The sequence below is a fragment of the Pezoporus flaviventris genome, unplaced genomic scaffold, assembly GCF_033815535.1.
Source record: "Pezoporus flaviventris isolate CSIRO_AGI_PZ_B2104156 unplaced genomic scaffold, CSIRO_AGI_Pfla_v1 ptg000002l, whole genome shotgun sequence".
Classification (NCBI taxonomy): Eukaryota; Metazoa; Chordata; class Aves; order Psittaciformes; family Psittacidae; genus Pezoporus; species Pezoporus flaviventris.
This window is the reverse complement of record NW_026892550.1, coordinates 83,533,386-83,547,157: the sequence shown is the minus strand read 5'-3', so window position 1 is coordinate 83,547,157 and position 13,772 is coordinate 83,533,386. Positions and strand designations below refer to the sequence as shown.

Here is a 13,772-nt window from a genome sequence, read left to right as displayed (position 1 = left end):
TATGGTCAGAGGGGTGCATATGGGTAGGAGAGGACATGTGTCTGTTGCTCAGGGCCCCTGTTGGCTGCAACTGCTCTGGACAGGGGATTACAGCTGCCGAGCCTCTCCTGGCTGTAGTTTGTAGCCACCCTCCCATGCCAGCATCAGCTTCTGAACCTCCTCTGCCTCCAGCTTGGCAAGTGCAGGTAAGCAATAGCTTGCCACTGGTTTACTGTTGCACACACTAGGTTGAAACAGAGGCATTTCTGGAGCTGGCTTAAGAGCTCAGCCCCGTAATTTTGAAGGGTAGTACAACTGGCAGCAACATCATGGGCTTTCATCATGGGCTTCCTCGCTCAAATCCAGCAGTACATGTCCACGTGCATAACGTCGCTGAGCTTCCAGGAGGCAGCCAGTATTTGTCAGATAATCTCACGGCACAGGTGGATTCCATTGTTTAGCTAGGGCAATGGAAAGTTTTAGTGGCAGAAGCAAGGTCTGAATTTTATCTTCCGCAAAACAGGTTGCTGCCCCAGCCATTGCTTATCAGTTCCTCCCTTCCTGTATGAAATACACTTCCTATACCTAGAGGGCAACAGCAACAAGGTATTATTGCTGTGTGAGTCTGCGAGTGAAACTGCATGGGTGCCCTGGGTAGTTAGGTCTGCTCATTTTCCTCTTGTTTTTGAGAGCACTGCTTTGCCTTTTCCTCCATCATATTTCATGTGCTTTTAATGTTCTCCAGCTTGTCAGAGAGCAAGCTCACAGGCAGCAAAGCCATGCAGTTTCACAAAGGGAATCAGAGTTGTAAGAGGAAGGAGGAAGAAGGGAGTAATTTATGTCTGCACACACAGCCTCTAACTTGTGCTTTATCCCTGGAAGAGGTCAGCAATCATATTTAAAGGGCTCTGCACTGATCAGAAATGGAATGGTTTGCAGGGCTCCCTCTGTTACGCCAGGTTTCATAATTTATTGAATCCTTTTAACTTCAAGAGCATTGTTCTGATCTAGATCTGAGGGCAAGGAGTTCATTCTTTTCTGCCTATGCATTTTATTGACTTAAATAAGTAGCCAGGGAGAGTCTCTTGGCCTGACTCCAACCTTGAATGACTTTTTTGTAGTTTCTCTGTCCTCCTGTCTGTGATTCATGACTTGACCTAACTTCCACTCACCCCTACGGCCAGAAAACATTTGTTCTTCCTTTCCACTTTATCCTTCCCCCACATCTCTGTTGTTAGGAGGTCAGTTTATACCTCATCTTTACACTTTGTATGCTTGGTGTTGTGGGCCTGCATACTTGTGTGAGTGGTAGACTAGGAGGTGGGTGTTGCTTCCCCAGCAGTGTGGTTCTAGCAATAGGGGTTTGCTCTTTTCAGGGTGCATGAAAGGCATGTCAGACTCTCTAAATACCCTCTTCCCTAGAGCATGGTGCAGTGCTGCCTTGGCCAGGTGACAAGGAGGTGGCCGCTATTGGGCTGCAGCGACAAACCCGTGCTGCCTGGGATGCACAGCAGTGTGGCAGCTTGTCCCCATGATCTCACTGGCCAGAAGTACTTGGTTGCTGGACCACAATCTCACTGCCCATAACAACATCATGTGGTGGGGTGAAGGCACTCCCAGTGTGTTGCCTGTGTGAGTGGGGCATCTAAGTGAGAGTAACTGAGGCAGGGGGTAGAGTTGGGGATTGCGTTCAAGGCAGGAGGCTTGACGCATATGCATGTGAGAGACTGCAAATAGCTCTTTGAGTTGAGCTCCTATGTCATGTTCAGTTTCAAGCAACCTTCCTCAGCATCTTTTGGACTAGTATGTTTGCGAGGCACCTAGTGGTAGTATTTGGGAGTATTTGGTACCGCACCTGCATACCTGTTCAGCCAGGAATAATACTCGGAAAGACTTCAAATAAAATTGGAAATCATGTGGGATAACAGCAAGTAGAACAAATTCAACAAGGATAAGAGGAGAAATAAGACTGTCCAAGAGGGGTTAAAACATCATGCCAATACTGAGGGGTCTGTGGGCACTGCAAGTAATGAGAACAAACCCCTGTTTTATACTTGCCAGATTTGTCCTTGAAACAAAAGAGACGGGGGACAGTCTCGGATTAGAAGGAAAATGCTTTTTTGTGCAAACCAGCCTGTGGACCTGCTGTTTCCTGAGGCTGCTGAGTGAAATCATTTAACAGGGTTACAAAAGGGCTGGATAGCATGTGGGTGCTAATAGCATTTGCAGCTATGTAAGCAGCAGTAACAACAGTGGAGTAATCAAATCTCATCCTTCAGAGGAGAAGCTGATCACCTGAGTGGGTCTGGGATTTCCTCCTTTCACGATTGCCAGGTACCATCACGGGCTAATTGAAATGTTGACTCCTGCTTGGGACCAGGGGCATGACAGTGGCTTGATGGATCTAATCTCTGAACAGACAGAGCAGCTCTGGTCACACTCCTGCCCCAAGGCCAGATAGCTCCCCTGGTTCTGCCACTATCTGTTATCTCTGGCTGTGGCTTTCTGCTTTACTAATTCTTTATTAATTTTTGTTCCCTTGAGCCAGGCTTCAAGTACATTGCTCTGGCAGAGCCATAACTGCTGGATGAGATTCCCTATCTCCACTTGCTGTTCCTGCAGCTTCCTTTACTTTTAACCTGAGAGCAGTAAAAAGCATAGCTGAGAAGAGGCAGACATGGCCCCGGGCCCTGAAAGGACCCAAGGCAAGAAACATCTTCATCATATTTCCTCTTGTTACAGCTTTTCTGTCCCTTAACAGTTGGTTCACTGGCTCTGCAGGCAACTGGCTCCAGACCGGCTGCCTTTTGTAGGTGTTTCTGCTGTAAGATGCAGATCTGTCTCAGCCTCCTCATCAGCCTCTTTTCCTTTTCTTTGTGTCCATCTGCCTCTATTCTCCGAAGCAAAATCAAGCCCTGAGGGCTGCCCATCTCAAATCCAGAGGGGCAGCTGAGGCTTAGCCCCGGTGGGCATTAGAGGGCCTATGAGGATGCTGGGGAGGGACTCTTCATTAGGAACTGCAATGGTAGGACAAAGGGTAACAGGTTAAAACTTGAACAGGGGAAGTTTAGATTGGATATAAGGAGGAAATTCTGTACTGTGAGGGTGGTGAGGCACCGGAATGGATTGCCCAGGGAAGTTGTGAATGCTCCATCCCTGGCGGCGTTCAAGACCAGATTGGACAGAGCCTTGGGTGACATGGTTTAGTGTGAGGTGTCCCTGCCCATGGCAGGGGGGTTGGAACTAGATGGTCTTAAGGTCCTTTTCAACCCTAACTATTCTATGATTCTATGATTTGGGTCCCCAGCAGGCAGCTGCCAGCCTGCCTGATGGGAACAGGGAGAAAAAGGACTACTTTGCTCTGAAGAACCACTACCTTCATGTTTCTGGGCAGTAGCTGATCTCTAAGAGGCTTGAACCTTGGACCACCAGTGCATATAAGTAGAAAGAAAGGTGGATCTCTGCTTGTAGAAGGGGGGTTGGCCAAGTGTCTGGTTTTAAACATAGGGAAAATGTCCTAGAGGTTGGCTTGAGGACAGAAAAAATAGTTTGAGTGCCCTCTGTGCAAACCCACTGTCATTGACATGAATATGTCTGCCCTTCTGCCCCCTACCTACAAGGCGATGTTTTGAATCCTGTGGCCTGTGATGGGGAAAACCTTGGTCAGAAGTTGGCCTCAAGAAGTATTCTGGCTGTAGGAAGCTGGAGGAGATATGTCTCTCTTCTATTACACCCTCTCTTCTCCTAGCAAGGAAAGCATGGACAAAGCCAGGTCCTCCTCCAGGGTTGCCCCATGGAAATCCCCATGGAAAAGCCAATCTTTTGAGAAGGAACTGGAGCACCAAGAGCCTTCTCTGAGGGGAGTGTTTATCCTATTACTTTTTGAAAAGTCTTTCCTACCATGCTGGAGAATTAGCTTGCCAAAGTACAAATTACCCGGTAAGGAAATCTCTACCTCCAGATTAATTCCCCACTCTTTTGTCTCCTCTCTGTTTGGCTGATGTATGTGTTAGGTAAATATTTGTGCAACGCAGAGAATTGCCCCCCTTTCTTCTCTTTTCCAAGGGTCAGACAAATGTCAGCCATTGGCACTTGTGTGCAGCTGGGCCTCTGTGTTTGCTGTGAGGCGGGCTCAGTGCCAGCCATGCACAGGAACCAAAGCGCCAACGAGCCTGGGGGTCACCGCAGTGGAGCAGTCGGAGCGCCTGGCTCTGGTGGCCAGCATCCTCTTCCCAGGAGAGGCAGGTTCCTGATGCTTTGTCCTGAACTTATTCCACAGAGCAGCAAAGTCCTGAGTTTAACAATGAAATCAAATAACCTCTGCACCAAGAAGAAAAACCTGCTTCTCTTGGTGTCCTTTCTCAGTGCATCCCAAGAATGAACTGACTTTTGTTGCTGTTTTTTTATTTGCATAGAACCATAGACTGGTTTGGGTTGGAAGGGACCTTAAAGCTCACCCAGTTCCAACCTCCCTGCCATGGGCAGGGACACCTTCCACTAGACCAGGTTGCTCGAAGCCCATCCAGCCTGGCCTTGAACACTGCCAGGGACAGGGCAGCCACAGCTTCCCTGGGCAACCTGTGCCAGTGCCTCACCACCCTCATAGTGAAGAACTTCTTGATGTAATATCTAAATCTACCCTCCTATATTTAAAGCCATTCCCACTTATCCTGTCAGTACATGCCCTTGTTAAAAGCTCCTCTCCAGCTTTCTTGTACCCCCCCCCCCCCTTACGTACTAGAAGCTGCTTTAAAGTCTCTCCAGAGCCGCCTTTTCTCCAGGATGAACAATCCCAGCTCTCTCAGCCTGTCTTCATAGGAGAGGTGCTCCAGCCTTCTGATCGTCTTTGTGTCGCTCTTCTGGATTCACCTGAGCAGGTCCATGTCCCTCTTGGGGGCGCCAGAGCTGAATGCAGAGCTGCAGGTTGGGTGCCACGAGAGTGGAGTAGAAGGGGGAAACCCCCTCCCTTGACCCGCTGGCCAAGCTACTTTTGATGCAGTCCAGCATAAGGTTGGCATTTTGGCTGCAGGTGCGCAGTGATGGGTCATGTTGAGCTTCGTATCAACTAACACCGCCAGGTCTCTTCAGGGCTGCTCTTAATCCATTCTCCACCCATGCTGAATTTGTGCTTGGTTTCTCTCTTATTTAGCCAGTCACACTCTTCTGGGTCTCTCTCCTCCAAAAAAAAGTGTGCTCCCATCTCCAACTAGTACAATGAGTCAATGAAGCAGTGAGTGCTGAATTTCATGCAAACTTCAAAGTCTGTTTCAGCCCCATTGCAAGTGGGTCTGTGTGTCCAGCTTCAGGACATACAAATAGTGGTTCCTGCTTCGTTACTCACCCAGGGTGTCAGACTTTTTCAGTCTTCTGCAGAAGATAAATATTGATGTTGAGATTTTTAGCCATAGATTTAAACTCATAGTTTCCTATCAGAATCTGAGATTGGGAAGAACTAGATCATAAATGTGTGGTCGTTCAGCATCTAACAGGGTCTGAATTGAATCCCATATATCTAAGCCAACACTCATATCAGGAAAGCAGGACAGCATAGTTGCCTCTAGGTCTCAGTTGTATCTCTGACTACCTACTTTCACATTTTCCACATTTCTTTCATTTTCTTTCCATTCATTGTCCCTTTTTTCTCCACATCATAGGAGACAGCTTCAACATCTGAGCTTTCTGCTCACCTGTGCCAGACCCCACAGAACCAGGTTCAGGAGCGAGTAGAGGCAGAGTTTTGCAACCCTGTTTGTAGGTGCAATAGCAGGCCAAGAGCTTAGCACAGACAGAGAGAGTGGTTGGTCAAAGGGTCATTTATGAATTCTAGTTCCTGGGATTGGTTTGGGTTTGCCTGGGCCTCTGCATAGCTCAGAGATGGTTTGGAGCTGATCTATGTCATGTGCCTTGTAAATGCCCTCCAAAGTAAACTGATGGAGCATGTTTCTTCTTAAGCCACAGTGAATCTCCCATAGAATAGAATCATAGGATAGTTTGGGCTGGAAGGGACCTTCAAGGTCATCTAGTTCAACCCCACTGCAATAAGCAGGGACATCTTCAACTAGATCAGGTTGCTCAGAACCACATCCATCCTGGCCTTGAGTGTCTCCAGGGATGGAACATCCACCATCTCTCTGGGCAACCTGTGCCAGTATTTTACCACCCTCATTATAAAGATATTTTTCCTCACATCCAGCCTGAATCTCCCCTCTTTTAGTTTAAAACCATCACCATTCATCCTGTCACAACAGCCCCTGCTAAAAAGTCTTCCCATATTTCTTAAAGGTTCTTTTTAAGTACTGAAGGGCCACAATAAGGTCTCCACAGAGTTGTCTCTTCTCTAGGCTGAACAACTCCAACTTTCAGCCTTTCCTCATGGGAGACATGCTTAAGCCCTCTGCTTATTTTTGGGGGCCCTCCTCCGAATCGTCTCCAACAGGTCCATATCTTACTGCTGGGTTGAGTGGGCAGGGTGAAAATGGGCATGGGGCCTCCAAAACAGTCGAGGTTTCCCCAGCAGTGGACTGTGCTGCCTCCTCAGACCATGTGCCCAGCACTTCTAGCTGCAGGAGCAGTAAGGAGGGCTGAGACCATTTGTCTCAATGCTCACTTGAAGCTGGCAGGATGGTTCCCTTTATATACCAATTTCTCTGGACCTCCTAGAGCTTTAGGGATGATTTCCATTTTTAAGGAAAATGGGCAGAAAGCCTGGCTCTGCTCCCTGGTGTGTGGGTATTGAGCTGGTCTGCCACCAGCCTGCATGAACCAAGTGCTTGTGGAGGTTTTGGCACTTGTGCTTTTCACAATTAAGCTATCGTGCTGTGTGGGCAGAGTGTTGAGCTGCTGGCAGGTTGGTTCATTGCTCACTCAGTGCCAAAATGTTTAGCAGATTGAAAACTGCATAGTGAGAGCCACCGTAACACTGCTGAGAGGCGTGAGCTCTGCTCACCAGCACCGTCTTGTTAGTGATATGGACGGCAGTTAGGGAGAGCTACAGAGTTATGCTGCATCTGCTTGTCTTTGTCCCTCTTGAGCACGGGAGGCCAATGGAGTTGTAGAAGGAAACCAGAATTGACCTAGCTCCTGTATCGAGCAGACTGGGAGTGGTGGGAGCATCAAATGAAGTTGTTTTGGACCTGGAAGCTGACTTCACTTAAATAGTGATGACCTTAACTGCGTCACTGCTACTATTTTAGGCATTACAGCTGAATGTCCCATCAGGTGCATACTTTGCCATCATTTCCTTTAAGAAAAGAAGATTGAAAGCTTTTATTGTGCAAATAGGTGCATATTCGGAATAATTTTATTTTGATGTTTAAACTGATTAGTAGTCTGGTTATTTTTTCTTTGGGATTGCTGGTTAAAGAAGTTGGATGTTTTTAGCTTGACCAGTGGGATTATCTGAGGGATCTACAAAGAGGTTCCCAGTCCTGTGGTGATTAATGAAATCTCTGACATGTGTTTTAGAACTGTGATAAATCTTTAATAGAATAAATTAGTAAGAAGGAGGGAAGTGCTTTTTGGGAAGACAGAGGCAGTTTCTGTCTATGTCAGTCTGACAACTCCAAGTTACATAAACAGCTTCTGGTCTCTGCTGGACCATTGCAGAGTGTCAGTGGTCTCTCAGCCTTGTAAAGCACCAGTTTGTTCTGCTAACTGCTGCAGCTTCTTTTTTTAGCCTCTACTCTGACATCTCTTTCTGTTTCCTCCACACAGGATACGAAAGCTGGAGGGAGCTGGCTAAGGCTCTGGCAGACACCAGTGTCCCAGGTGGAGACCCAAGTGCTCAGGTTTACTCTCCGCAGAAGCCAGGACAGCAGGTGAGAAGGCTTGGGATGTATTCCAAGCATTTAGAAGGGCAGACCTTCCTTTCTGCTGCTGGCTCTAAGAGACAGCTCTTCTTTCACGCAGGAAAGAGAGCATGCCACAGGGCAAAATCTGAGCTGACTCACAGCAGTGCGAACATACAATGACTCCACTGTAGTCAATTAAGTTATTTTAGATGTACTAAGCTGCAGCAGTGGGCTGCAGCTGGCTCAGTATGTGGCACAGGAAGATTGCACTAAGCAAGATGGAAGCAGAAATGGAAGGTCAGGAGAGTTTGTAGCTCTTTAGTGAAGCACATCTCGGTACTGTTGCCTGAATTAAGTGTTGGAAGAACTATTGCTTGGGCTATTTTGAAGCAAGGATGGGAAGAGAGAAGAAAAAAGGAGAATGACACAAGTTTTAACTCTGTGCTAGCAAACAGTTATCAAGTGCTAGTATCCTTTCCCCTCAATAGCTCACCATGGAAATTTGCTGTCAAAAAAGCCAGGGAGCATTTTCACCCCATTGTGGCCATAATAGCTGGTCAGTCCTTTGGAAAGGGAACTTGGGAACTTGCCTTTTATTCACAAGTTCTTGAGCCCTCTTGTGTAGGTGTCAGTGCTGGGTCATTTATCAGGTTATTTTGATTTTTCTCTGCTTGTATTTCAGAAACTAGAGCTGCAAAGAGGTGGGAGGAATAAATCAAGTTATGCAGGTGTGAACAACCCTGTCCTGTGGATGCCAGAGGTGGGTGCCTTTCTCCAGTGTTTTGTGTGAGGGAGCTGTAGCTAGAGACCTGTGCAGCAAGAGAAGGCAGGTCATTTGCTTCACTAGAAGCCCACTCCCTATCACCCCTTCCTGGCTTAATAACACTTACAGACCTGAGTAATCATCTGGAAAGACAGGAGTGTCCAGATTCCTGATAATTTGGTGCCTCCTCCAGCCTCCAAGGCACCGAGGACCCACCCACCATTCCCTGAGAGCAGGCAGCCCGCTACCTTCCTGAAAGGTGAAGTTTGTTCAGGGCTGGGAGTGGGTAGGGCCAAGCATTCAACAAGCAAATACATGACTGTGGCATGCAGAAGTGTCACACTCTGGTCTTGTGCTGGCATTTGCTTGCTATCCAATCCCTGTGTGTCATAGGTAGAGATTTCTCCACTTCAGTGACACTTCTGATAAACAGAGACCTTCTCTGGTGACCCTTGAAGACTGGTGTAAACATTCCCTTTGTTTCCTTCATGCCTCATTTATTCTTTCCTCCCCTGTTCCCTTATCTCATCATTCCTCTTGGGATAAGGGAGCAATGCAGCCTGCTTAAAATGAGAGGGACACCAGCCAGGGGGCATTTAGCTGATGGAGTCAGTTCACTAAATTCCTCAAGGTGATTAGAGACCCGCACAAATTAGAAGGGCCTCTGTGGCTCCCCGGGGGCCCGAGCAGGCTGCTGTACCTGGGCTTAGGGCACTAGATGATCGAGATGATTGCTGGCCCATAGAGAGAAAGCACTGCCTTCCAGCCATCGTGCTGAGCAGTTTAGGTCCCTGCAGCATAAGCTTAAGCCTTCCTGTAAGCAGCCAGCGCCAGTCACCCTCCAGTGCCCAGAACCAGAGCAGACCATTGATCTGTTCTGCTGCATTGACTCTGGCGAGTGAATGCTGGTCCCACCTGGAGCCTGGGGGCTTCCTCTGGCCTTGCAGGCAGATGAGCAGTTGTTGGCAAAGAGCCTGTGGGACATCAGGGGCAGGACTGCTGCTATGCACAGGAACGACATGGAGCATTAAATGTTCCCCTCTCCCACAGCACTGGGTGATACAGGCTCTGCATGGCATCCGCCAGCCTCTATGAGGCTTTGCTCAATGTCTCTGATCCCCTCCCTACCTGGTGATTTCACAAGAGCACATTAGTCTTGAAACCTGCTGGCTGTGGTGTGCAGTGTGGTTGGAAATGCAGCTGGCATGGTATGCAATGTGGCTTGGGTGAAGGTATGTGCTTAGCACAGGGCTGACGTGCAAACCCCTCTGCTTTGCTGGTGAGGCAGCCTCATGCCCTTGCATGCCATGGCACTGGGCAGGGCACCCACCAGCCTGCAAACCTACCACCCTGGTGTGCTGCTGCCAAGGGTGGAGCAAGCAGAGAGGTGTTCTGGTCAAAGGGAAGGGGTAGGACTTGAGGTGTGCCGTGCGGGATGGCCCCAGTTCTGGAGAGGTGCTGCGTGTCTCCTGCCTTGTCCTGCACTGCTCCCTGTTGGGGAGGAGCAATCTGCCAGGTAGCAGGGCTGCTGCTTCAGACGGCTGTTGGGAGTTTGTGGGTGCCCAAGTCCCCCCATGCCCTGTGTCAGATAGTGTGCAGCAGATGCTTCATAAGAAAACTTTGAGCTCCAGAGCATTCCAGACACCAGTCTGGGGAGCTGGTTTGTGTGGCTGTGCCCCACACACATCCTGCCATTCTCCCCCATTGGTCCTTCCCTCTAACACTGCTCCTGTGAAGCATTCACCTCCTTCACCAGTTTTCTCTTTATCTCTGTAAGCCACCCTGACTGCAAACAGAGGCCAGCAGTTTACCAGCACCAGCTGCAGGAGATGGAGAGTGATCTACAGACACAGCCCTGCACAGAGCCGCTTGCTGTCCTCTTAACCGCTGGCTGAAATTACTCCTGTCCCGGGGATTAAGTTTTTCTGTAACTCTGCCCAAATTAATTAGCCAAGGGTCTATGATCCTATTGTGCTCTCCCAGCAGCATCTCTAAGAATTCAATTGCAGCCTGACTCCTGGGGTGAGGGCAGCAGGTTGCCTCCCACAGGTCAGGGAGCCGGGCTTTGTTTGAATGAAGAGGTATATTCTTGACACGTAAATAATTAACAGGGTTGCAGGGTGAGTTGGCAGCCAGCACGGCCAAAGAGGAACAGGTTTCAATTCTCCTCATTCAGTTTGAGGAGATTAAATCAACACTTTAAGTCTTCAGCCTGGGATAATGTGATGGGAAAGTGTGCTTAGGAAACCCCTAATGAACTTATACCTTGTCTATGGTGGGAAAGCGGGATTCAGCCTCACTCCTGAGTTCATCCAGGTGCCCATACACATGATCTCGACCCTCACTGTCCCTTTTAGAGCAAAGCCGTCCAGCTCCCAGTGTCACCCAATGCCTCCTCAGGCTAGAGAGACGTGGGGAACTTTGTTTCATTAATTCAGAAAGGTGCCTGCTGTAAACTTGCATGCTGGGGCCATGAGCATCACTATTTGGCACTGCCATAGGTGTGGGGGTGAGGACTTTCACATATGTGCTTGATTATCCCAGTCATTCTCATTTACCTCTGCAAAAGCCTCTATTCAGTTCTGAGAGGTGAAAGGTCCAGGCAGCGCTGACGTGCATGTAAAATGTCCACTTCTCTTCATGTCTGCACAGCCTCAGGACTTCCTTCTCACTGGAAGGTGTAAGGGAAGTCCAGGAGCACAGCCCTTTGAAGGCAATGTCTGTACAGGTGCATAGGTGCTGCACAGAATCGGAGTGTTGTGCTAGGGCATCCTCCTGCTGCCAGACCTTCCCTAAGAGGAAGCCTCCTTTCCTAAGAGGACTAAAAGACAAAGCTGTTGCTGCTGGCTTTGTCCCTGCCCGTGTCCCTTCCCTCCCGGCTTGCTGCCATCAGGGCTCAGTGGGGCAGGGGGACTTTGTCACTCGTTTGTCTTGATGGATTCCCACAAGTGCCCGGCGCGGCAGAGCTTGCAGCGAATGAAGCCCAGCTGCTGGCTGCTGAATATCAGCCAGTCAGGGGAGCTGGGGCAGCAGGAGGAGGGGCTGCAGTCGCTCTGCAGAGACAGAAGAGTCTTATGAGCTCCGGAGTTTCCAGTTGGCAGCACAATGTCGCCTTTCTTCCCTGGCTCAGGCCCTCTCTGTGCCCTGTTTATCGTCCCCGGCGCTGTGCGTTCCCCGAGCTGCTCACAGCTATGCAGATGATTTGTCTCCGTGACGCCAAAGCACCAGGTAGTGCGTCCACTGATTGCAATCCTTCCAGCTTGCTGCTTGTCCCAGTCCTTGCTCACCAGGAGGGGCTGGCTGTGTGGTGCCACTTCCCTGGATGGTTTTGACATGATAGGGTTTGGGGTAAGAAGAGAGGTTTGCACTCTTCTGTGTGCCTGATCCTTCTTTATGGTCCGTTTCCTTAGGAGGGGCTGATAATGTAAAATTCCTTGCTAGAAGGAAGCAGAAATTCCAAAGTCTCTTAATACAAAGCCGGGGCTGCAGGGGGTGTTAATTCATCATGCTCTGCAGGAAGGGTTGGCAGTAGGGCTCAGAGCACGGCTGCGCTCCCAAATTCATGGAGGCTGCTGCATCAGCGCCAAAGTAAGGGCCTGTCCCGGCTCCCACCTCCCTGCACTTGTTGAAGTTCAACTCTCCCTTCCCTCGGGCAGCCCTGTCACTGTGTGTCCACGGTCTGTGCTCAGGAGGGTATCAGCCTGCCCAGGCCTCCTAGGGAAGAGCAGTTCTGTGTGCGTGCTCCTGGCTGTACTTGTGCTGTGCTGACAGTGCCCTTGGTGCGTGACCTGTGCCCATTTTGGATCCAAGCTGGGTTCTTGCAGTGCTGCTATTTCAGCAGTGTGGAGATAAGCAACTGGGAGGTGGGGTTGGGACAGGGATGGAGCCAAGGGCAAGAGGAGCCCTTGAAATGGGAATGCACAGGCCACGTAGTACCAGCTCCCACTGAACATCCAGACTCTTGGCTTCTATTCCTGCTTCTGGTCCAATCAGTCTATCCAAAATTTTCAAAGCAGACATTTTTAAGGGGAGGTGGAGAACTTCATTAGTTGCTTACCAGGTCCTGAATTTCCAGCCCTTTGAAAGCCAGGGCCAGGTTGTTCCAAGCTGGTAAGTCAAAATCAGTAGTCATGTTTTAGAAGGTTCATTGGCATTTCTCAGGAGCTGTGTGCGTGAACTGGGAATGATGGTGCCATTTATCTATTACTGCAATCTGCAGAAGCAGGAGATTTTTACTGCACGTTCCACAGGAGACCCAAATAGCAAACGGAGGAATTTCTCGGCTGCCTGCAATGGGCAGCCATGAGTTGAGTTGGAGGGACAGAGGTGATAGGGTTTCAAAACAGCTGCTGCACTGATGACTTGTGGGGGCCTAAAATTAAAGCTGAGCTCAGTTTTCAGTCCCAGAGCAGGCTTTGGGCAGCCAGCACTTATCTGTCAGTAACGTTCTCCTTTTCCCTTTCAGAGGAAGCAGAGAGTAAGTTAGGCTGCTGTAGCTCAGGAAGAAATCTGTGGCTTTAGAAAAGTTTCTGAAACTGCATGCAAGAAATGCTTGCTATTTATGTTAATTATTTCTAATAGCTTGAGTGCAGGAAAGCAAAACTATCTTATTAGAATCTCCTTTCAGGTCTCTTTGTAAAGACCTTGGAGACAGAAGTTTTGGGCTAACAGTCTTAGGGACCATCTTTTACACCACTGATGGAGTACCCGGTACAGTTGGCAACAATAAGTTGCCTTATATTTTAGTAGCTGCCAAACTTTGCAGTCAAGTATTGTATTAGAATGGGACTGGTCCAAGTTTCCCTTGCAAATATTTGAGCAAGTCTAGCCACTCTTTTGGGACTTCCCTCATACAAATTTTGACATTTGGACTGCCCCTTGCCAAAGCCAGCCCAGCTCCATTGCAGTCCTTAGCCTCAGGAGCATGCCCTGGGTCTGTCTTTACCACTGCAGTGCCAGCCTCTCCACAGTGTGGGAGTGTTGTGCCACAGTTGGTAGAGTTCTGATCCTGCTATCTGCAGTGTGCAGACAGTTCTCTTAAGAAGAAAAAACAGCATGACTTGTGGATAGCAGCAGACTGCTGTAAGACTCAGTTTCTGGCAGTGACTTCTTGTGGGAGCTCAGCTTGTTCACCTCACTTCATGCTCCACAAGAAACAGCAATTGTCATTATTTGATTTGGCTGAGAAAGGTAGTGTAAGATCCTTGGGTGTGAACCTGGATTTGGCCAAGGGACATGGG

At 49.0% G+C, this 13,772-nt stretch overlaps 1 protein-coding gene across 2 annotated transcripts in view; it reads left to right on the top strand.

Moving 5' to 3' along the window:
* B4GALNT3 (beta-1,4-N-acetyl-galactosaminyltransferase 3) overlaps nt 1–13,772 on the top strand; it is a 66,942-nt gene that overhangs the window by 33,302 nt on the left and 19,868 nt on the right. For both annotated transcript variants that reach the window (XM_061444788.1, XM_061444787.1), the window contains exons 2-3: nt 7,693–7,796; nt 8,452–8,529. In XM_061444788.1, coding sequence (XP_061300772.1) covers nt 7,693–7,796; nt 8,452–8,529 — 182 coding nt within the window. The remainder of the gene's footprint in view (nt 1–7,692; nt 7,797–8,451; nt 8,530–13,772) is intronic.